Source organism: Camellia sinensis, chromosome 3 (assembly GCF_055761805.1).
Source record: "Camellia sinensis isolate YWXY chromosome 3, ASM5576180v1, whole genome shotgun sequence".
Classification (NCBI taxonomy): domain Eukaryota; kingdom Viridiplantae; phylum Streptophyta; class Magnoliopsida; order Ericales; family Theaceae; genus Camellia; species Camellia sinensis.
The window spans coordinates 65966685-65992854 of NC_138963.1; the positions used below are offsets into that span (position 1 = coordinate 65966685).

Genomic DNA, 26170 nt, shown 5'->3' on the forward strand with positions numbered 1-26170 from the left:
TATGCACACACTCTTGCAGCACACTTGATTACACCGCTCACATCACTCTTCTTTCATTTGATTACTCAATTGTCTAATACCTAGTATATGCACTCATCTTATATTTATACTAGTTGAAGAACTTTCTAGAATATACTCATACTTTCATTACATTCTAAAACTATCTAAACTACTCTACTACATAATAGAGTTTCTATACTTCTCTAAAATATTCTAAAACCTTCCGAAACTTTCTAAATTTCTCTAGATTTTTCCAAACTTCTCCAATGTTCTAGAATCTTCTATGATGTTCTAGAATCTTCCAGATTTCTCTAGGTCTTTCTATAATCTTCTACATATTTCTAGAATTTTCTAAATTCACGTGGAAACTTCTAGCATATTTCGTAGAGAAGATTCTAGAGAGTAAGGAGAGTTATTGATGACTCTCAACACAATTAACATCTCAAAACCACTTTTTATATGTAAAATAGTATGAAATTTAATATAAAAAAGGAAACAGAACTTAACCGCTCCCTCAAAATACAAATCAAATTGTTCGGTTTGGACAAGTTCAAATGGATTTACCAATTCCATTATTTATTTATTTTTAAATGTGTTTTTTTCCACATTCCCCAAACTCTTAAATTTTACACGAAAACTTGTTCCTTAATTTGGCAATTTCAATCTGAAAATGTAGATTAAGATTGTACAAGTGAGTACCCTTTTAACATTGTTAACTATGGATTTAATTAGGCATCATGGTTTTCTTTATTTATTTATTTATTTTTGGGGGGGGGGGGGGGGGGGGGGTTTGGGGTGTTTACATCTAGGGATCAAAAGAATATATGTGTGCCCAAGAGAAGATTACTTGGACCACCAAGAAACAGAAGATTGTTTATTTTGAAATTGTTTTGACATAATTTTTGAAAAAATACTAAAGACAAAGAAATTCAAAAAAAATAAAACTTTTTCAACAGTATGCCAGACACTCTTGAGTTTGTGATCCAGCTTGAAAAAGACTCTTTTTTTTGGGATTTTTTGTCTTTATTTATTTAATTTTTAGTTTTTGAATTGTGTCCCAAATTTTTTTTAAATTTTTAGCTCCACCTAATGTAGCCGGATATAAAAAGTTTTAAAAAAAAATTTTTGAAAAAAATCCAAAAAAGGTTTATTGAAGGGGGACAGCTATTAGCACAGACCTTAATTCCTTGGACCCTTTATTTCTTTGAACCCCCACTCTAAATCTTAAATTTTAATAAGATTTCTTTGAGCACTCCACTTAATACCAATTTTACTCCATTCATAATATCATTACATCCAAGTGCACTCTCACTTAATTTTGCATACCCTCTCATGTTGAAGAACGACAAGTCCCCTGACAGTCCTTCTCTCAATGAACGACGATAGTCTCTTTCTCCTTTTCTCAGTGAACGACAATCCTTCTTTTTCTCCTTCTCCTGTCAATGAAAAATGTCGTCTCGTCGGAAATCTCTCAGTCGAGATCAGTGACTGACAGAAATCTCTTTGTCTCGTCAGAAATTATGTTCGATTAAACAATGTCGAAAATAATCACTACAACAAAATTGAGTTTTTACGGCTTCACATCAACGACATACAGTAAATGCAAGTCATGGTTTCTTACTTTTACGACTTGTTTTTTTTTACATGTTGTAAATAATTTCTCAACCACAACGTGTCTATTGCGTATGTCACAAATGTCTAAACTTTTTTTTATTATTTTCTTTCTCTTTTTCTCCAATTAGATGGAAGTAAACCCATACCTTTGAAAACAAAGAGAAATATGGGCCTCTATGGTATCATCTTGGAAAGCAGATTTTTTTTTTCTTCTAGTAGTGGCATCTTGAAATGGGCCATTTCAAGAGTTTTAATAGATATTACTTTCAGAAAACACTCTGTTAAAAGCATTTTTTTAATATCATTTTCCTTTTAATACATATTAGCAATTTTTTATATTGATGTGCTTATTACCTATTTGGTGTTATGTCAACAGAAATGTCTATAGATTTTCTCCCCTTTCCCCTCTTCTCTTCTACTCTTCATAAACACGATACTGATATGAAAAGAGCAGAGTTACAATTAGTGCGGTTGATGGTGCCTATTATGTGTTTGATGTTTTGTTTGATTGAAAAAGTACATTGTTCTTCATGTAAGTTGGTTGTCGTTCATTTATTGATACTAAGCCAATTGTTACTACTTATGTGCTGATTTTTATTCTCTTTGTTTCTTGTCTTGAATATGTTTATTTGCTAACTTAGTTGTTGATTTTTATTTATTAACAACAATTATTTTGAGGCTGGAAGAAAGAGGACTCCTCCTTGTTGGGATGCCTAGCCGGTGCGGCTTCTTTTGAGTTCTCATTCTGTTAGTTGTCCTGGGATATGCTTTGTACAACCACACAAATAGAAGCAGTGTACTATTTTGGGTACGTTTGAATCAACAATCTAAAGTGAAATTTGTGGAGGAAAAGAAAAAAATTAATGAAATAAATATTTTTTTTTATTTCCTTTTTTGGTCCATTCACAAATCTCTTGAATTCTCAACGCATGATTTTTAGCTCCTTATCTAAGGATAATAGTTCCACTAAAATTGTAGTGTCCATCAATTGTTTTTTTTATATTTCTAACTTCTTGTTTTGTGTAGCTAACATGAGTTTATTTGCGAATCTCATATAAATTTGTCATAAATCTATTTTATATTTATGTTCTAATCTTGAAGTTTGCAGGTTGTCAAGTGGGTTTTTTAGTAGGGAGGAGGGTTGAGTTTGGTGAGGTTCTACATATAGGTTCTGTTGTTTGTGTGATGAAGGATGTGAGCCATATTCCTTTTCTCTGACTATTTGTTCTGCAGATTGTAAAGCTAGCGCTCTTGTTAGGGAAATCTTTGATGTGGGTTGAGTGTGAATTAGCTTATATACTGTTTGGAGTGTTGATTGTTGTTGAGGGTTGAGTGATTAAGGACTATATGTGTAAGTTGTCTACAACCTTGTTTGTCTCAAATTTGTTGGTGCTATGGTCCTATTTGCTATCTCTGGTTGGCTGAGTAATTGTATTTGTTTGCGCCTATTTTGTTCAACCCCCTCCCTCCCATGGTCTTTGGTATGTGGAGTTTGAACAGAACCTTGTAGTGCAACTTCTACATATTGTCTTGGCTAGGTAGACTGGTTTTTGTAGCCTGTTGTAAGGTTGTTTGCTTGTGATGTGCCGTCTGTGCTATTGGCTACATATTATCTATGTTGTATGTGCTATCTGCACCTGTTTATGTTGTGCTATCTATGCTGTTTGTGTTGCTGGTTCTGGTTTGTTGTTTATGTTACTAGTGCCGGTGTTGGTATGCTGCAGTGGTGTTAGCCAGATATAGTTATGTTATTCTGCTACTGTTCTGCTATGCCGGCCTGCTGTTCTGTTGGCCTGGCATGTGTGCTGGTGCTGCTTAGTGCCAGTGCTACGCAATTGGCCTATGGTTGCTTCTTTTTCTTCTTCTTCTTCTTCTTTTTTTTTTTTTTTTTTTTTTTTTTTTTTTTTCACGCTGCTAGCTTTTATACAGGTGTGCCTTGCAAAGAGTTCAACTTCTGAACTTTGAAGTGACCCTAACAGATAATGATTGTACAGTTGAGATGTTGTTGTGCAAGGTGAGCTTCAATTTTAATTTGAACATCAGGGAGGAGGTTTTTTCTCCTTTTTTCTTTCTTTCTTTCTTTCTTTTCCTTTGTCCTTTCTCTTTCTTTCTTTATGTTGGATAAACCGAATTTCAATACAGTGCTCTGTGAGTGTTAATTCTACTGAGCAAATCCAAAATATTTTTATGTTTCTTCATCAATCTGAGGGCCTGTCCAAGCATGTGGATTCATTTATGCAGATGTTATCTTTAGTGCAATTGAAAAAGGGTGACCACTTTATTTTAGCTTCTTTGTTTTCAGATGAATTGCATGAGGCAACCTTCTTGAGGTATTAATTGTGTTTGTTTTTCCTCTGGAAACAACTATGCTATTAGCTTTATGCTTGTTCTGTTAATTTATGTATCTTGTTTTAAGATCATCATTTGCCTTGTTTCTCATCTTGTTTGCTCCAGGAGCTTGTATTTGTTCAAAGGCAATGAGAATGATTTTGATGTTGTTCTAGGAGAAATGGAGAAGGAGATGAGCATGTCTGATATAATGAAGGAATTGGGCTATGGATGCACATTTAATGTTTCACAATGCATGGAGATGTTATCTCTTTTCTTACTGCTAACTGAAATCACTGTCTCTACGATACTTGGCACAATTGCCCACACCCATGCTGGGCTTGAGGATAATCAGAATGCATATTCGCCTTGCTGTTATGCTTTTGGTATTGACAGTCTGTCTGATATGCCATTGATGAGCTCGTGGTATATTGATGTCCTTATTGATTCAATCAAGCAGCTTGTGATTTTTTTTTTCCACATCATTCTGTATCTTGCTTTATTTATTTTTATCTTGTTGCATATGCAATTTAGTAAAGTTCATTCCTTGTTTCTAATTTTAAATGTTGAAGTACAGGCTCCTGAAGCCAACTGGATAAGTGTTGTTGAAAGCCTAGATCATGAGGGATTCTATTTCCCTAATGAGGCAGCATTTTCCTTTTTTATGTCCGTTTATAGACGTGCATGCCAGGTTTTTTTCATACATGAATTTAATTAATTACATGTACGTAAAATTTGTTTCTTATTGATCTAGCAATTAACATTAGATTTATGCATATATGCATGGTTGTAGATAAATAAACCTCAAAGCACTAGCAAGAAGTTTTTTTTTTCTCCTTTGATAATGATAAGTGTCCATGATGATTTATGCTTTTTTTGTTTGGGTACAATGGAAAGGTTCATGCATTTATGCCTAACTATATGTTCAACAATGATATCTATCGAAATTAGCAAACAAAATAGCACACAGAAATTAATTTATTATTTAGTGCTTTATGAAACTAACCTTTTGTTTGTGGCCATATTATGCTACACAAATCAGTTTTTAATTAATTTCAAAGTTAATTATAGACTGCCATTGAAGTTGCCTACATGCACAAGCCACTTTCAAGGCTACCAAAAAGGTGTCTATTATTTTCTTGTATAGCTGCACCAAATTCCAATGACCTCACACTCTATAGAACAGTTCCACTCATTTAAATTTTTTGAACAATTCTGATGAACAAATGACATCCCTGTTGGTTCCCAAATAACATGTTTAACCCTTTGTTTAAGTCTAAACATTTGTTTGATACAAAACTTTTACAGTGTTCCGCGGGGGATATATATGTATATACATATATTTCCAGATATTCTTACTGCTTGAAATGATTAAGAATTTAGTCCTCATATGGGTTTTTTTAGTCTGTGTAGGATTATGGTTTGAATTTGTGTTTGGTTGTTTCTATTGCTCATATCAGGTCCAGAATTTGAGTAATTCAAATATATAGAGATTTGGGTTATAAGATTTGTTGGAGAATTCTAACCAACTTTGGGTTGTTGAGATGTTCTGTTCAATTGCTCTTGTATGCTTAATGGAGCAGATGGTTAGATTACAGACCCAACAGAAGGTAATCCCTTCAATTAGCTTTTGTTAATTTATACGCCCTTATGATTTTCCATGTTTTTCACCAATTTAGCTGTATTGGTATGATGGCAATCTTGGCTGCAATTCTTGAGTCTTGTTTTACTTGTAAAACCAGAGAGAGAAGTTCACTTCCAAGAAGGTGCACTCACAATCCAAGCTGTTAGGAATTTCCTAATACAAAGATATGGAGGGCACAACCCACGACGGTGCACTCACAAGAATATATTTGTTTAAATTTTGTATGGCTTAGAACTTAATGATAGTTTTTTTTTTTTTTTTTTTTTTGATGATTTTGAACTTAAAGATAGCTTTTGATGTTTAGAAACATAATTTTTAGATGTTTTGGAATGTATAGATAGTTTTTGTATATTCAGAACTTATGGATAGTCGTTTTTTTTTTTTTTGGATGTTTGAAATAATATGTTGGTGGTTGATTAATGCTTATATATATATATATATATATGTATGTTTGTGAAGTTTGTTTGTAATGTTTTCTTAGATTGTAAAAAAAGGTCAAATAGAAACTGCTGAATTAAAAAATATATATATATATATACATATTCTACGGCATGCAAAAAATGCTATAAAACTTGGGTTATCTATGGCAAGCAAAATAGGTCGTTGTATTAAATATTTAATGATTAGCAATGAACGTCGCAGTTTGTCCTCTGAATTAATGGCGTGCAAAAGTAGTTGTAAAAAAATCAAATATGATGTACAAGACCTGCTGTTAAAGGGTTTTTAATGGCGTACTACGACATGCCGTTGAAGTGAATGACTTTCTGTCATGACCCGCTCCTCGTACTCAAAGGTTAAGCATCGTGATGGCCAGTAACTAAAATTACCCCCAGTCAATTCTTAAACAAATTAATAAACGCGAGCAGAAATAATATTTAAGTGAGGGTACCAAAATAATCATTGGAGCTTCTATTTTTATTACAAAATTTATTAACCAAAAATGCCGATATTTACATATAAAAATATCATAAAGTGTTGTGTGTATCTATTTTGCAGCCCCGCGTCTAAGACTTTCCAAAAGCTATTTCTGAATTGCACTGTTTCCTAAAAATTGGTAAACAACTATAAGCACATGGCAGAGTGAAAAATATTATGCCAAAATTATAAGGAACACAAAATAACCATGGATAGTTATGTAACTAAAATATTTAAGATAACTTAGTCTGAACAAATAATCATTTAAATAGAAAAACTGAGATTATGTAAATATATAACCATAACCACGGTACCGAACAGAACAGAACAGAGGTCACAAGAATGACAGTTAGAACAGACGTACGGATTCAGGAGATGGCTCGTACGGATTATAGAGGTGGCTCCCACAATAGTGTAGCACTTATCTCCACACAGTACCTTGCTCCACACCAGAAATCAGAGGGTCAATAGATCCATGACAGAGAGAATGTCACAATGTGACCAAACGGAGGCCAATGGTTATTTAAGTCCCCCAAGGTGTGGGACTCCCGTGGTGGTACTTACAAAACATAATTGTTTATAAGGTCATAATCAAATATTCTTTAAAATATAAACAAACATATTCATAGATTTCATTTTAAACAAATAGAGTTCAGAAATTAATCCACGTAATTAAAATGTTTATAAAACACAACTAATATTAATATAACTAATAAAATATAACATATATAAAATAAATTATGGTAACTCAAGATATAATATAACTCACCTTAATATTGATCTTTACTATTCTTTTCTTATTTTTACTACCTTCTCACGAATGTTGCTTCGCTCTCATTTTCCTTTTTATTTCCTTTTCCTCTCTTTCTCTCTTCTTTTCCTTTTCTTTCCCACACCACTAATCACCTTCTCCCTATAAATATCCTCTCTAGATTTGATAATAAATTACCTAGATTCATATTTATCTTTAATAAATATTTAAGATAATTATACTTTAGCCTAATTTTCTAATATAACTATATAAATAAATTAATTCATAATTAAATTACACTCTATCGTATACCAACAGTAATTAATTATTTATTTTATTACCACACCCATTATTATTATTATTATTATTATTATTTATTTACTCTTACTTTATGTTTATTTATTTACTATCTTTAACTTTAATTTAGCCCAACTAGTATTATAATTCCATATTCCTATTAATTTGGTCCCAAATAATAATCCCTAATTAATCTCATATTTGATAATCCAATGCCAAATTAGATTCTGTATTTATTATTATTGTTATTTATTTTTATTTTTAATAATATATCATCACATACAACCATAATACTAGTATAAAATTTAAGGAACAACTTAAATTTTCATGTTGTTACAATCTTCTTTTCTTTTAAAAATTTCGTCCTCGAAATTTGTCATATGTGTAAATTAACCGCTGCGCACTCCAATAATTATATATTAGATGATTACTCTGATAGAAAATATTACCTCAAAAAAAAAAAACTTTACCAAAAATAATTCACTGCCTAGTTATCAAAAATTGTTTTGGGTCAAAATGAGAAACAATCGATGACTTTAAAAACTTTTCATTAGTTTTATTTCCCCAAAAAAAAAAAAAAAAAAAAAATGAGAACACACTCAAGCAAGCGACTGGAAGTGAAATGACAGAATCATATGCAAGAGTTGAAGGAATTTGAGATGAGCTCCCATTTCTTTTATCTGTGAACTTTTCACTGAAGAAAAATAGTTTCAAAATTAGTATTTTTATAATTTGAACCCAATTTTTTAAAAAGTCGAAATAAATTTTTTTTAAATACTAAACTGAAAATTATATATAGTTAATTATATTATAATTTTAATGGGTGCTTGAGCCCGACATCCTTTGTTTCTTTTCCTTCTTTTGCTATAACAAATATAAATTATATCTATTATCCTTCACAAATTATGCACAAAAAAAAAAATTAATATATATATATATATATAAAATCATATAAATTATCATATAATTAAATCGATTAACAAAATATAATATTTAGGTACTAATTACCCGCTTTCCTACTTCTTAAATGTGCATGTGTCCTATGCTCCAATGATGATCTATTTATTTTTTTATAAACCATTGCTCTGATATCATTTGTCATGACCCGCTCACCGTACCTAAAGGTTAAGCATCGTGATGGCCAGTCACTGAAGTTACCTTCGACCAATTCTTAAACAAATTAATAAATGCTAACGGAAATAATATTTAAGTGAGTGTACCAAAAGAATTATTGGAGCTTCTATTTTTAATATAAAAATATCATAAAGTGTTGTGTGTGTCTATTCCGCAGTCCCGCGTCTAAGACTTTCCAAAAGCTATTTATGAATTGCACTGTTTCCTGAAAATTGATAAACAGCTATAAGCACATGGCAGAGTGAGAAATATTATGTCAAGAGCATAAGGGATACAAAATAACCATAGATAGTTATGTAACTAAAATATTTAAGATAACTTAGTATGAACAAATAATCATTTAAGTAGCAAAACTGAGATTATGTAAATTTATAACCATAACCATGGTACCGAACAGAACAGAACAGAGGTCACAGGAGTGACAGTCAGAACAGAGGTACGGATTCAAGAGATGGCTCGTACGGATTATAGAGATGGTTCCCACAATAGTATAGCACATATCTTCGCATAATACTGTGCTCCACACCAGAAATCAGAGGGTCAATGGATCCATGACAGACAGAAGGCACAAGGTGACCAAACAGAGGCCAATGGTTATTTAAGTTCCCCAAGGCGTGGGACTCCCGTGTGGTACTTACAAAATATAATTATTTATAAGGTCATAGTCAAATATTCTTTAAAATATAAACAAACATATACATGGGTTTCATTTTAAACAAATTAAGTTCAAAAATTAATCCACGTAACTGAAATATTTATAAAACATAACTCATATTAATATAACTAATAAAATATAAGTTATATAAAATAAATTATGGTGAGTCAAAACATACGTAAAATATATTATGGTAACTTAAGGTATAATATAACTCACCTTAATATTGACTCTTACTATTTTCTTCTTATTTTTACTACCTTCTCACGGATGTTCTTTCGCTCTCATTTTCTTTTCTATTTCCTTTTCCTTTCTCTCTTCTTTTCCTTTACTTCCCCATACCACTGATCACCTTCTCTCTATTTATAAGGAGGTAAGAACGTGGCCTGCGTATCCTCTCCAGATTTGATAATAAATTACCTAGATTCATACTTATCTTTAATAAATATTTAAGATAATTACACTTTAACCTAATTTTCTAATATAACTATATAAATAAATTAATACCTAATTAAATTACACTCTATCGTATACCAACAGTAAATTAATTAATTATTTTACTACCACATCTATTATTATTATTATTATTATTATTATTATTATTATTTATTTACAGTTATTTTTATATTTATTTATTTACTATCTTTAGCTTTAATTTGGCCCCAAATAATAATCTCTAATTAATCTCATATTTGATAATCCAATGCTAAATTAGATTCTGAATTTATTATTATTGTTATTTATTTTTATTTTTAATAATATATCATCACATACGACCATAATACTAGTATAAAATTTAAGGGACAACTTAAATTTTGGATTGTTACACTTTTCATGACTAGTCATAATACGACCTTGCCTTGCGCGTCGTAGAATCGTATCCACGGGGTGCATTTGGCGCCGGAAAAACCCTTTTATGTCTTAATAAATGGTTTTGTTCGGTTGAACAGTGCTGAAAATAAAAGTTTTGTTTGGAACCTATCTTTTGAACTATATGTTTCTGTTTAACACTGTATTACCGAACAAAACATCAACAATCGGCAAACCAATACCGATCATGCTTAAACAAAACAACAACTATCAAAAATAATTAGAGATGTAAGAAAAATAAAATAAAAAAATCACCAAACCGATTGAACTAGATCGAATCGGCTATATTTGGTCTGTTTTTTAGCAATAATCGGTTTGTGCAGCTTTTAATTTGATTTTTTTTATTTATTTTCGATTCAATATCCCTTTAAGCACTTTGTGCACTAAACTAAATCGAAAGTGACCGGTTCATAATATATTGTATTTATATAGTATATATATATATATAATCTAACAATATAATGATATTAATAAATATAATAAATTATTAGTCTTATCATCTCTATAACCTAAGTTTGTAAACTCTTATTATTTATAATCTTAACTCTAACTCTAGCTCATTATTCTTGAAACCTTTGTATTTTTTAACTTTTTTTTTTTTTTGTTAATCTAGGAATTGAAAAGTATTTATTAAATAGATGGATTGGATATGTTTGAAATGGTGGACAAATAATAAATTCAATGTTTTATATAGATCGGTGATTATACAAAAAAATGACTTAAGTTTGAAAGGTCCTACACCGATTAAACCGCATCAAACCGAACCGTTTCAATTGAGTCGGTTTGGTGTGGTTTGATGGAAGAAGCAATCTATATCAGTATTCAAAATAATAAGATTGATATTATCGGTTCAGTGAAAATTTTTACCTAATACCAACCGTACCAAACCGATTATATCCCTAAAAATAATGTAGAATCGTTAATGCAAGATAGATAAACTTACCAATGCAACGCCAACCTCATCAGAATTGTTGTCATCGACCTCTATTGTTCTATAAGTATCAACGAATGTTGAAATAACTGATGTGGTATAGTGCAATGATTTGAAACGACTTGAACGTTAGATTTCAACCACTGATTTCTAGTTCAGGGTTTATGATGGTAATGAAAAGGAATACGTTTAGGGTTTAGGTGTTGGAACAATCTTCTGTGTAAAATAAATAATGTGAAACCAAATCAAACAAACAAAAATAAATTACTTACAGATTTTATTTACCGAAATGAATAATAATAAAAACAATTAAGTCGAGTGTGTGACACTCTGTCCTTAAGACAAATTCGCCCCGCTTCAGTGCTTACAGATAAATGGCGTCTATCTCCCAATATACAATGATCTTCACAGATTGTAGTAGCACTCCAAACAATCTGTACAGCAAACAAAACCTGTGTTCTATGCTCTCTGAATTTTTCCTAAAAAAACTAGAATGTAGAATAATGCAAAGAGACCACAAAAGGAAAACAAGAAAAAGGATTTCGGAATCAACAAAATGTTAGAAATGGCCTAGTATTTATAGACAGATAGGTGACCATTAGATCGTTTGAATAGGTATAATTTGAATTGAACAGATACAATTTCGAACTGAACAGGTATAAGAAATTCAAATCTATTTGAAACATATTTGAATCTATCTAGGAAGAAATAAAATTGTCTAGAATTGCTGGGCAGTTTAAAACAATTTAAACGGTTGGAAAATTCAGATTGGATGAGGCAATATTTGGATAGAAAATTAAATTTAAATTTTGTACAAAAATAATAATTTTTCTCGCAAGAATTTCTGTTAACATTCAAATAAATTTTGTCTAAAAAATTAATATTAGAACCGACCCGACTCACAATCGCACACGACACGGTTTAGTCGGCCGGCCGGCGGCGGCCCCTGCACGCGTGTGATGGTTTGAGCCAAGGTTTACTTTATCCATAACTCCTCCCTTCTACAAACTTGGGGTGCCTCTTGGGGCTCAACCCAAGTATTGCCACCTAGAACTTATATACACACATAAGTTTTCTTAAGTTTTCAATGTGGGACAAGCCTTATAAGGAAAGCCACATTTTATTCTTTAATTGTCCATTCCACGAGCCTGAAAATGGCGTCAGCTTCCTATTCATTCATAAATGGTTTAGACAAACTGTCTTCACCGTGTGACTTGTCATACGGCAAGAAAAACGTTACCTCTTTGGACACACCTCAAAAAACGTATGGAACCTACTCAAATTTGGTCTCAAAATTGACCAAAAACAAGCCTATAAAAACCATAATTCCAACAATCCCATACATGAATGGAATTTGACGGAGAAAAAAGGCAACAACATGATCTAATTACAAAGAGTACAGAAATCAGAAATATTCTGCAAAGGATAGGTAGCTTTTGGCTTTGAACCTTCCCTTGTGAGACACTGTCGGATTTACTAGCTAACCAGTGAACATGATGTTTTGAACTGTTCAGCCATCTGTGTAAATCAAGACAATAGAACTAACACAGTATATTACCAGACACAGTTTAGTTCTCACTATTGTGTTTATTTTGGCCCTGAACAACTTGGTCTTTCATGAGTGCTCTAGAGAATTGTAGCCCTTCACAAATCTCATAGAATCGGCCTAGTTTACACTCATATAAATGATTCTTATGAAAAATATCCGCCATACTCCACTAGGTATTCCTAGATATAAGAATCATTAAAAATTTTACTTAACCTAAAACGCCGCAGACATCACTATTTCATCATAGAAATGGGCAGAAGTTTGACTCTCCAGTGATCCTTATGAGTCATACGCAACTCGGTTGTCCCTTTGAACCTAAATATTGGGATCTCCAGTCAACTAGGTTGGGTTGCCATTGTGGTAACTCTTATTTAATAGGCTTCAGTCTCATTCCCCTCGATGAATTCTCAACTAACTCTCTTGCTAACCCTTTGGTTAGTAGATCCGCTATTTTGTCTTTAAACTTCATATGTTCAATGGAAATAATTCCATTAGAGAGTAATTGTCTCACGGTGTTATATCGATGATGAATGTGTCGTGACTTACCGTTATACATATGACTCTGTGCTCTACCTATTGCTAATTGACTATACAATGTATGCATATAGCAGACACCGGTTTTATCCACATTGGAATATCTTCAAGGAAGTGGCGAAGCCATTCTTTTTCTTCCCCAGCTTTATCTGGACGAATGCAATTCATCAAGTACATTAAGTTTCCAATAATTTGGACATATTTTAATTGAGAAATACTTTCCTGTACATTCTTAGAAAGAAACACATTAACATCCAAAGGTGTTCCAGCAAGATTATCATCATCTTTGCTGAATTTGTCAAGTATTTTCTCAATATAATGTGATTGTGACGAACCATAACCTTCTGATGTTTTGATAATTTTCATACCAAGTATTACATCTGCAATCCCCATGTCTTTCATATCAAAATGTTTATTCAACATTTTCTTGGTAGTTTTAATCATGTCATTATTACTACCTATGATAAGCATATCATCCACATAAAGACATATTAGCCACGTTTGGTAGAACTGTGGAAAAGTGATTATAACTTATAACTTATAACCTAACAGCTTATAGCTTATAGCTGTGAACATAAGTTGATTTTTGACTTATAAATTAAGCTTCTCCTTCCCCACTCAAAGAATAAATTGATTTTGACTTACAAAAACCTATAACCTGTATTGTTAAGCTGAACCAAACATATCAAAATAGCTTAAATTAAGTTAAAAGTTGAAATAAGCTGGAAATAAGCCCTACCAAACCGGACTATTATAACATAATCATTGTTTGTGTTTTTAATATAAACACATTGTCACATTCATTTATTTTAAATCCATTTGATATCATTGCCTTGTCAAATTTCTCATGCCATTGCTTTGGCGCTTGTTTTAAACCATATAATAATTTAACCAATTTACATACTTTCTTTTCTTTTCTTTTCCTGGACCAGAAAATCCTTCTAGTTGTTCTATGTAAATTTCTTCATCTAACTCACCATTTAAGAAAGCTGATTTAACATCCATTTGATGAATTTCTAGATTATGCAAAGATGTCATGGTAATTAGCGTTATAATGAATGTTATTTTAGTAATTGATGAGTATGTGTCAAAGTAATCAAGACTTTCTTTTTGTCTAAATCGTTTGACTACAAGTCTTGCCTTATATTTGTCAATTAATCCATCCACTTTCACTTTCTTCTTGAAAATCCACTTATATTCAAGAGGTTTAAAACCTGGTGGTAAATCCACCAATTCCCAAGTGTGATTTTGTAAGATGGATTCGACTTCGCTATTTACAGCCTCTTTCCATAAAGGAGCCTCAGGACTGGACATAGCTGCTTTAAAAGTTAAAGGCTCATTTTCTAACAAAAATGTTAGAAAATTTGGACCAAAAGATTTTGAGATTCTAGCACGTTTACTACGCCCAAGTTCCTCTTCCTCATTTTGATCTATCTCTTGCTCTTGTTCTTGTTCTTGATTATGACTAGTAATAGCATCATAAGATCTTTTATTAGTACTAATCTCTTGTCCAGTTTTATTAGGAAATACATGTTCAAAGAATAATGCATTCTGAGATTCAATAATAGTATTTACATGCATTTCGGAATGTTCCGACTTATGAATCAAAAATCGACATGCACTACTATTTTTGGCATAACCAATGAAAATGCAATCAATAGTTTTAGGACCTATCTTAGTTTTTTTAGGACTAGGAATAGCCACTTTAGCCAAGCACCCCCACACTTTAAAGTATTTGTAAGATGGTACTTTCCCATGTCATATTTCATAAGGTGTTTGATTCACTTTCTTTCGGGATATTTTATTAAGAATATAATTACCAGAAAGTATTGCTTCCCCCCACAAGTTTTGAGGTACTCCAAAACTTATTAATATGGTATTCATCATTTCTTTTAAAGTCCTATTTTTCATTTCAGCAATTTCATTTTGCTGAGATAAGGAACAGTGGTTTGATGAATTATTCCATGTTCTTTACAAAACTCACCAAAAGGTGATTCATATTCACCACCTCTATCACTTCTTAGTTTTTTAATTTTTCTTACCAAGCTGGTTTTCGACTTCATTCTTATGTTGAATGAAAGTTTTTAAAGTTTCATCATTGGTTCAAATTAAATAAATATAACTATATCTAATATAGTCACCTATGAAAGTGATAAAATATTTTTTCCCCATCTCTAGTTTGAATTGATTTAAAATCACAAATGTCACTATGAATTAATTTAAATGGTTTCACACTTCTTTCAATTGTATGAAATGGAGTTTTAGATAATTTTGCGTCAACACAAATTTCACATTTATAATTTGAATCAATTTTAAATTTGGGTGAACATTCCATATTAATTAATCTACGCAAAGATCCATAATTAACATGTCTTAGTTTACCATGCCACAAATTTAAAGACTTAAGTAAATAAGAAGTTGTATTATTATTAATAACTAAGAGTACAACAGTCATTACATTGAGTTTGAAAAGACTATTAGACATGTAACATTTTCCTACATACATCCCGTTTTTACTAAGTAGAAATTTGTCACTTTTAAAAACTACCCTAAACCCATTTTTACTCAACAAAGATCCGGAAACAAGATTCTTGCGAATATCCGGTACATGCAGCACATTATTGAGAGTAAGGTCCTTTCCAGATGTCATTTTGAAAATAATCTTTCTTTGTCCTTCAACTTTAGAAGTCGAGAACTTTAGAAGTCGAGGAGTTGCCCATAAAAAGTTGTTCGCCGTTGTTCACCACAGAATAAGAAGTGAACATCTTTTTGTCGGCACAGATGTGGCGAGTAACACCAGTGTCCACCCACCATTCTTTAGGATTTCCGACAAGATTTGCCTCGGAAACAACTGCAGAAAGATTTATGTCATCTACACCATCGGAAATTTTGTCCACCTTGGTCATATTGGTCTGAGCAGACTTCTTGCTTGATCTTTCTTTGCCTTTGTGTTTGTTACGACAATCTTTGACCCAATGTCCTTCTTTGTCACAAATGTAACACTTGCCATTAAACTTGTACTTCTTAGTTTTCCCTCCTTTAGAGCCTCGTGAGGAACTTTCTCTAGAAAACTTCCATTTCTTTACTTTTGGAGCATGTTCCACCACATTTGCCTTTGACTCCATTGGATGCTTACCTGCTCGCTTCTCAAAATTGCAGTTGTCCTCCTCAATCCTCAAACGCACAATTAATTCCTCCAAAGTCATTTCTTTGCGCTTGTGTTTGAGGTAGTTCTTGAATTCCTTCTAGCCTTGTGGTAATTTTCCAATTAAGGCAGTAACTTAGAATGATTCACTGAGAGACATGCCTTCTGCATGAATGTCATGCAGAATGAGTTGGAGATCTTGAACTTGGGTGATCACAGTCTTAGAATCAACCATCACAAAATCCAGGAATTTGACAACCACAAATTTCTTTGAGCTAGCATCTTCTGTTTTGTACTTTTCTCCAAAGACTCCTAAAGTTCCTTTGTCGTCTTGATAGGGCTGTAGACGTTGTATAATGTGTTGTCAAGTCCATTCAAGAAGTAGTTTCGGCAAAAGAAATCAGCATGTTTCTAGGCATCGACTGCAGTAATCACTTGTCGGTCGGTTTCATCCTCTTTTAGAGTAGGAGCATCCTCGCAGAGAAACTGTGTCAGGTTGAGAGTAGTAAGATAGAATAGCATTTTCTACTGTCATCTTTTAAAATCAGTTCATAAAAACTTCTCTGCCTTTTCACCATGATTGACTGGCACAGTCACAACAGGAGAAGGGGTTGAAACAATGGCAATCACCATACCAGTACTTGTTTAAGCATTAGTTTCAGTAGCCATGAATTCTAAATTATAAAAAAAAATTATAATTAGAATTTTATACTACACAGAAAATTAAAACCATAAACACAGAATTTAATTCTGTAAAAATAAAAGAAACAAGAATTGTAACTTTTATTTCCAATTAATTTGAAAATAAAAAAAATTTATTTAAACAAATTAATTCCATGCAGAAAAATATTTCTGTAACACTTTAAAAATTAAAATACTGAAAACAGAATTTTAATTAATGAACACTCATAAATTATTTCTAAAAACCAAATTAATTTCTGACCAATTTCACAAATAAATATTTTGAATTATTAATGACGACCAGTATATTACTACTAGTTGTCAAAGAAAATAAACAGTATATTACTACTATTTGTATTTTCCAACCAGAATATTATTTTGTATAATCGTAGAAAATAATTTCTGTAAGAAGAAGAACAGGAACAAACGAAAAAATTATTTATAAACAGAATAATTCGAATCTGTCTTAAGATTGTTGGAACAATCTTCTGTGTAAAATAAATAATGTGAAACCAAACCAAACAAACAAAAATAAATTACTTACAAATTTTATTTACCGAAATGAATAATAATAAAAACGATCAAGTCGAGTGTGTGACACTCTGTCCTTAAGATAGATTTGCCCCACTTCGCTACTTACAAATAAATGGCGTCTATCTCTCAAGATACAATGATCTTCACAGATTGTAGTAGTACTCTAAACAATTTGTATGGCGAACAAAACCTGTGTTCTATACTCTCTAAATTTTTCCTAAAAAAACTAGTATGTAGAATAATGCAAAGAGAACATAAAAGGAAAACAAGAAAAAGGATTTCGGAATCAACAAAATGCTAGAATTTATAGGAAGATAGGTGACAATTAGATTTGTCCGAACAAGTATAATTTGAATTGAACAGATACAATTTCAAATCGAATAGATGTAAGAAATTCAAAACCGTTGGAAATATATTTGAATCTGTCTGGGAAGAAATAAAACTTTCTGGAATTGCTGGGTAGTTTAAAATAGTTTAAACGGTTGGGAAATTCAGACTGTAGGAGGTAACATTTCGATAGAAAATTAAATTCAAATTTGGGGCAAAATTTGAATTTAATTTTGTACAGGAAAAATAATTTTTCTAGCAAGAATTTTTGAAAAAATTCAAAAAAAAAAATTGTCTAAAAAATTACTATTAAAATCGACCCGACCCGACCCATAATCGTGCATAGCACGACTCAGCCAATGGCGCGCGCGCGCATGTGATGGTTTAAGCCAAGGGTCATTTTATCCATAACTCCTCCCTTCTACAAACTTGGAGTACCCCTTGTGGCCCAACCCAAGTATTACCACCTAGAACTTATATACACACATAAATTCTCTTAAGTTTTCAATGTGGGACAAGCCTTATAAGGAAACACACATTTTATTATTTAATTATCCATTCCACGAACCTGAAGGACAGTAATATTTTAAAACTTGCATATACATAAGCATATCGTTCGAAGGACATCAATATTTACAAAACATTTACAAAATGTAATTCCCAAGATCCGACTTTACAGAGCAGACAGAAACTAGCATAAGCACAAAAACAGCCATGTAACAAGACTTTGATCGGAACCTCCTCGGGAGGCACAACGGTTGGCTGAAAAAAACAGAAGTGAAGGCCGTCAACTCTGGCCTTGATCACGCGCCGGCTCACCTACATATATAGTATAAACTGTGAGCGAAAGCTCAGTGAACAATAACAGAGTAAAGGGGTTTCAATGAATGATCCCGTACAGATTTAGAAATCACAATTTAGTTTCATATCAGATTCATAACTTGTCTAGATCATATACAGAAATCATGAGGTATGCTTAAATTTACGTGATACATTCATTACCCCTAGCAGAATAGTTGACCCATAAAAGGGACGGCCATAAAGGCATATAGTTGACTCACGTGCACGGTGACGGTACAGTTGGCTCATGAGACGTACAGTTGACCCATAAATGGGACGTAAGGATCCATAACAGTTGGCTCATGAGACATACAGTTGACCCATAAAGGGACATAACAGAACAGATAACAGTTATCATTTGAGGCTAAGAATGTCACGAATACATTTCAGAAACATTGGACAACCATTCATTCATACAAAAAATATTACCTCAGAAAACAAATCATTTTACATCACTCAGAAAATACTTATAATTGAACATAACTTTACAAAGTTATTATTCACAATTGGCCTTGAGACAGATAAACGGAGCAGACTGATCAAACGGTACGCGGCACGTGACCTACATAACACATAACAAACACACACTTGAAACACACGTTCTAATTGTATATAACTTACGTCGTAGGCTCTTAGTGTGTTTTTACCCTTTTAATCCTCATTATGGACTCTTAAACATGGCCTAGGAATGCCTAGGATTGAATGAGGATGCAAGAATGCAATGGAAAATATTTCTCAAAATTTGCTGAAAATAAGGTCCACGCTCGAGCGTGGCTTTCCCCGCTCGAGCAGACATGCAGACAATGAAACCCCGCTACAGCGTAGACTTCCCCACTCAAGCAGACTGTAAATCTCGACAAAGTACTGGATACAAGATTTCCACGCTCGACAGACGCTCGACCTCTGCTCGAACGTGAGACTCAGACCCTCGCTCGAGCGTAGATTTTCTCGCTCGAGCGGACTGTAAAACATACCAACTTCTGGGTATATGCATTTCACACTCGAGCGGAAACTTCTTCGCTTGAGCGGAGCGCATGTACTCAGAGTGCACGCTCGAGCGTAAAGTTCCACGCTCGAACGTGGATCAAATTTCTGGAATTTCCAGATTTGATCACCAAGCTCAAATTCAACCTTTGAACATCCAAAACTCATTTTTTCTGGGCCAGAACTTGAGGAAACACATAATAACTCATAAAACAACAAGTTTAAAGTATCATTTCAAAAGATCATGGCCCACAACATGCCAATTGTGCAAAGATTCCAACACCAACTTCATGAACGTGCCTTAAATGCAACATGCAAGAACTTCCTTGAATTCAAACCTTTCAAAACATAATCAAACCTGGTAATTTAATGGAAGACATAATGAATGACCAAAATGTAAATGAGGTTAACACATGCATGAGAGAAACCTTTGAAATCATCCTCAATTTGCAAGAAATGTACATGCATGCAAGAATTTCTTAGAAAAACAACTTCGAATGCTATGAATTACACATGCATGTATGTATTGAGCTTCAATTCCCCAATCTTGGCTTAATTGACCACCTAACCCTCTTGAGTTCATTTACTTGGTGTCTCAAATACAAGGCTTAAGATTAAAATTCTTACCTAAGGTTAATTCCAAGTGGGATCCTAACCCAAAGCTTCAATCTCCTAGTTAAACCTTCAATTGAGCTCAACCTCTCTCTACTCTTCCTCTCCCTCACGTTTTGCATCAAAGAAATGGAGGAGTGAAGTGAAAACATAAGCTAGTGGAGTCAAAATGGCCTATTAAGTGGTAATTGGTCAAAAGTAAACAAATGGCACTATTTTAATCAAATTTAATCGCTCTGAACCAAATTTTAATTAAATTTACCATAAAATTCTATAAATCCTAATTATCACATAAATCAAGTCAATTCCTGATTCGAACGCCGATAAGGCTTCCAATTCGCAAACCGAAACTAAAACGTGAACAGATATTTCTACGCCTAACAGATATAAATACAACAATGCAACACACACACATGCATTCTAATTCAGTACTTCTCCTTAATTACTAATTAGGCACACATAATCATGGATTAATGTTAATCAGAGGTCGGGGTTATTACATATATTTACTAAGAAAATATTTGAAATTATTAAAAAAAAAAAAGCGAAATGACTCGTAGCTCGAATTTCGTCCGTCTCGAATGGACCGAACTGCCCAAAACGACGTCGTTTTAGGCAGTTGTAGACGCGCCCGTGGGCCCCATGCTACAGTTCGGACTTGAATTGTCACGGTTCTTAATCTGAACCAAAGAGTCCAAATCCGGCAAATCGTTTTGAGAAAACAAATTTTTAGAAAAGAAATGCCAAACATGGACTGCTTTTCCAGATACAGAGTCGCCACCTAAATATTTTATTTTGGGGGAATTTAGGAAACCCTAACTCGGTGCCAAAGGCCACGTGTCCGTTATCACTAAAGTTGCCTCGGCTCGAGAACTTGGGTACGATTGGGGAAGGTCAACTATGAGCACCCCCGCTCGCCCGATCCGAAGATCGGCCTCTACTAACCATGATATCCGATTTTGAAAACGTTATGTGTTCTTATTCCAGTTAATTAGCTAGAATTACTATGTGATGCGCACAACAGAAAAATATAGACTAGATCGCCTAATTTGGAACGAAGCATTGCATATCCGTTTGTTTGAAAAACAGTTTGGAATTTGCTACTCGCAAGTAGTCTAAAGCATGGATTTCAATGAGTTGTTCCAACTCAAACAATCCAACCTTCACCCACAGGCATTCAAGCAGTTTATATCACATAAGCATCTAGCCACATGGTAAGCATGCTGTCATGTTGACATTTACACTCATGCGAGATGCTAAAGCATAAAAATACTTACAATGTACTCCGAGCCAAGACAAGAACATGTTAGCAATCAATGCATGATCCAAGTCCATGTTAAGTGGATAATGCAACGCATACAGAATGTAAGCTAGAATAGGCTCGGCTAATCTAAGGATGGCATGTGAAAATGCACAGATAGCATGTATTCAAGTTAGATTTGAAATACTTTATGTAGTTAGCATGATGCGCCGAGCTTGGTGCATGCAAGACTAATGAATAATGCACGCATGCATAGCATAAGGTATGCTAAAGTAAACATGTCCTAATACTAACCATCAAAAGCAGGTAAGTAAAAGGGAGAAAGAAGTGGGGGTTGGAAGACATGCACACACGCACCCACACTTATTACAAATTTGCCCTCGCTCGGAGGGACCGAAAGAATAATACAGATTAATTAACCTACAAGCTAATTAAATATTACAGACCAATTAATTAATTAAAAAATTAACTAAGCTAATTAAGCAATAAAAGCAGCCTCGGGAAGAAGGCCCAATGTATGCGCGTTCGGTCCCACTCGAAAACCCACTACCATGCACAAGTTTGCCTCTGTTTCCCCTAATCTGCTCCTCCGAGAATTGCACAACTCCCAAGGTATGGTCCATGGACACTGTGGATCACCACCGACCAAGTGGAAACCCCACCGACCATGTCCGGATGGTCATCGACCATTTGTTGAGCTCTCGGCCATCAATAATTGGTCGGTCGACACTCCATGTAGTCGACCGGCCAAGTCTTCCTGCAGAACCTGTTTTGACAGTAACAGAGAGCAAAACAAGGCATGACAACGTATTTCAAGCAAATGTGTGCACCAACACATCCCTTATCATGTTTGTGACTCAAAGGGGTATGTTCCTTGATTCTCGGACCACCAATCGCGCATTTCAATGCGTGATGGCCCAAGGAACCAAGTCGTGCATTTTGATTTCAAATGAAATGCAATGCATAGAAACATACCAAGGGGCTTTCAACCTCTATCATACTCAACTTAAGAGGTGAAGCATGCATGTCAATGCAATGCATCCTAGGTATGGAGGCTAGTATGCAATATGGCAATGCAATGTGTAATGTAGATTAGGCACACAACCTAAGTAAAGAAGCATGTAAGGCATGAAGCAATGCAATCTACAAGTATGCAAGACACAATATGGATGTTCAAGCATGCAAGCAAGCATGTGACTTCATTCAATCATGCAACAACACACTAGTATGCAACAACACACAAGGTGAGCATGCAACAACATGCAAAGATGTGGACTTAAACTAATTTAGGCAGCCCCCAAACAAGCCTAAAACAGTGGCCAATGCTATGAAAATGAGGGCCTACACACACATACACATGTACATGTTGATGGGCCAACACTTAAGCATCAAGCAAGCAATCTTTAAGCAAACTTACAAGAGCCTAAACATGGACAATTAGCATTCAATGTAAACTCCGGAAATCATGTTAATAATGGTGCCAAACCAATTTAAACAAGACAAACATGGCATGCAATTGGTCCAAGTATTTGAGGCAAGTCAAGGAGACTTAAACCATGGCTAAGTCAACCTAGCCTCTCAAGGCCAATAGGACTTAAAACAGGTTCAAGGCAGACCTAGACAATGCTAAGGGAACACCTAGATGGCATCTAAGTGGCTTAAACATGCAAGCATACAAAGAAGCACATTCATGGAGCATGAGGCAACAACCTTTTAAAGCAACAAAGGAGTATCAAATGCAAGTATGCAAGCATGTTATAAGGGTTGAAATAACATGGTAAGTGGTTCCAAACCACTGAAATAGTGCAAATAATGCATGCTACACACTCACACACCTAAGGCTAACAAGCCAAAATGCAAGGTGGCTATACTAAGCATGCTATGGTCGACCAAAACAACCAAGAACAGAACTTAAGCATGCTAAAACAAACACAAAAGCTTCACAAAGCTTGGCCAAAATCATGCTAGAACAAGGATCAAAACCTAAAGCATGTTAAGGCCAAAACATGGCATTACAAGGCATGTGTGCTAAACAAGCATAGTGTACCTAAACCAACTTAACACAATGCTATATCATGGCAATATAAGCACAAAAATCAGTTAAGGCATGATCAACATGAACCTAACTAGATACTCCCTCAAGAGGCAAAAATGGCCATTTTCAAGAACAACAAGGAGAGGGGGTGGCCCTCTCCTTCTTGGGACCTCAAGGCACCATCCTCACCACTGAAATTCCTCAAGATTTCAGTGGTGAGGAAGCCCAAACACAATGGTCCCGGAGCTCACCAAAATAGCACAAAAACAAAGGCCAAACAAGCCTTAAGAGGGGTCAAACAACCTCAAAACTCAAAACACTCTTAAACAACTATTTAAAGGATTCAAAAACAAAACTTTTATATATTATATGCAAAGCCTAAAAACAGTTGCAAGATAGGTAAAAAAGTTATGCAAAAATGGGGTATTTAAAGGTAAAGTCCTTACCCTTGAAGACCTCTTTCAAGAACAGCACTCCAGCTGCTTCTTTGGCTCCAAACCAGTCTAAAAACTTCAAGAAAAGCCTCTTAGTACCTCAGTAGCTAAAGGAAGGTGTAATGGTGGGTGTTTGTGTGCAATAGTAAGACTAAAACACACACAAGGCAAAGAAAGTGAGAGATATAGGTATAGGATAGATACACAACTCAAACCCTAAAACCAGAGCTCTTTATAAAAATCTTCTCTAACCTAAAAGAGGGAGAAGAGGTCTCCTCTTATAGAAGGTTCAATCTTGCAAGCTTACATGACAAGCTAGCCAAAAGGGAGATCCCTCCATACACTGTATGGAGGGGAACAAAGTGTATGCCAGCTAGCATAAAATATCTGCAAAAGCAGATGCACAGTGGGCGGCCGGCCAAAAATGTAATTTGACCAAAAAAGATGGCCGATCGACCATCTATAGTGCCGGCCGGCCAAACATTTGGCCGGTGGAAACAAAACATAGCCGGTGGCCTCAAGCCATGGCCGATGATGTGTGGGGATGGCCCACGAGCCATTCCCTGCCCTCCAAAGCAAAAACACAAGTGTTTGGTGCAAAACCAAACACAAACAGTCGAGTCGAGAGGTCCTGAGGCAAGGCACGTAGCCGAGACCTTCGGGAACTCAAGACGAACACAAACAAGGATGATCACTGGGTGTTCAAGCGGTGACGTCCAAGTCTTGAGGACGGTCAAAAATGGGGTGTCTACAGTTCCCCTTCTTTCTTTCATTCATTTTCATTCTTTCCTTTTCATTCTTTCGAACAGACAGAGAGGGAAAATGAGAGGAGAGAGAGAGAGAGAGAAAAAAAATAAAGGAGAGAAGAGAAGAGGCGATCGACAATGATTGTGGCGGCGATCGACAGTAATGGTCGGTGATGGTAGCGGAGATCGATGGCCTGATCTCCTCTTTCAAACTTTTTTTTTTTTTTTCTAAGTAGATCCGGATCTAGGAAAAAAAAATTATTGATGATGATAATGTTGATTCGGATCTGCAGAGGAATTTTTTTTTGTTTGTTGATGAAAATGATGATGATGTTGAAGATGATGAAGATGAAGATGATGATGATGTTGAAGATGTTGGAGATGATGAAGATGATGATGATGTTGAAGATAATGAAGATGATGATGATGTTGTTTTCTTTGCATTTTTTTTTCTTCTTCTTCTTCTTCATCAGAAAAATAAATAAATAATATGAAACCAAATCAAACAAACAAAAATAAATTACTTACAGATTTTATTTACCGATATGAATAATAATAAAAACAATCAAGTCGAGTGTGTGACGCTCTGTCCTTAAGACAAATTCCCCCCCGCTTCAGTGCTTACAGATAAATGGCGTCTATCTCCCAATATACAATGATCTTCACAGATTGTAGTAGCACTCCAAACAATCTGTACAGCGAAAAAAACCTGTGTTCTATACTCTTTGAATTTTTCCTAAAAAAACTAGAATGTAGAATAATGCAAAGAGAGCACAAAAGGAAAACAAGAAAAAGGATTTCGGAATCAACAAAATGCTAGAAATGGCCAAGTATTTATAGACAGATAGGTGACCATTAGATCTGTTTGAATAGGTATAATTTGAATTGAATAGATACAATTTCGAACTGAACAGGTATAAGAAATTCAAATCTATTTGAAACACATTTGAATCTATCTGGGAAGAAATAAAATTGTCTAGAACTGCTGGGCAGTTTAAAACTATTTAAACGGTTAGGAAATTCGGATTGGATGAGGTAATATTTGGATAGAAAATTAAATTTAAATTTTGTACAAAAATAATAATATTTCTCGCAAGAATTTCTGGAAACATTCAAATAAATTTTGTCCAAAAAATTAATATTAGAACCGACCCGACTCACAACCGCGCACGGCACGGTTCAGTCGGCCGGCCTGCGACGGCCCCCGCACGCGTGTGATGGTTTGAGCCAAGGTTTACTTTGTCCATAACTCCTCCCTTCTACAAACTTGGGGTGCCTCTTGGGGCTTAACCCAATTGTTGCCACCTAGAACTTATATACACACATCAGTTCTCTTAAGTTTTCAATG

The 26170-nt window shown here is 34.2% G+C and overlaps 1 protein-coding gene across 9 annotated transcripts; it reads left to right on the forward strand.

Annotated features, from left to right (window-relative positions):
• Positions 1 to 1994: 1994 nt before the first annotated feature.
• On the forward strand, positions 1995 to 5945 carry LOC114323834 (uncharacterized). Of its 9 annotated transcripts, none has more exons than XR_014364040.1 (7): positions 1995 to 2422; positions 3544 to 3628; positions 3917 to 3944; positions 4069 to 4368; positions 4520 to 4633; positions 5403 to 5552; positions 5685 to 5945. XR_014364040.1 is itself a non-coding variant. In XM_028271530.2 (7 exons), the coding sequence occupies exons 1-5, from the start codon at positions 2379 to 2381 to the stop codon at positions 4539 to 4541; spliced, it is 540 nt and encodes a 179-aa protein (XP_028127331.2). In that variant the 5' UTR covers positions 2235 to 2378; the 3' UTR covers positions 4542 to 4633; positions 5403 to 5552; positions 5685 to 5945. The 9 variants fall into 9 exon arrangements, 8 of the variants coding, with proteins under 8 accessions (XP_028127321.2, XP_082776049.1, XP_028127331.2 ...); XM_028271530.2 differs by having other exon boundaries at positions 2235 to 2422; positions 3856 to 3944; XM_028271520.2 differs by having other exon boundaries at positions 2012 to 2146; positions 3856 to 3944; positions 4069 to 4633.
• Positions 5946 to 26170: the final 20225 nt, after the last annotated feature.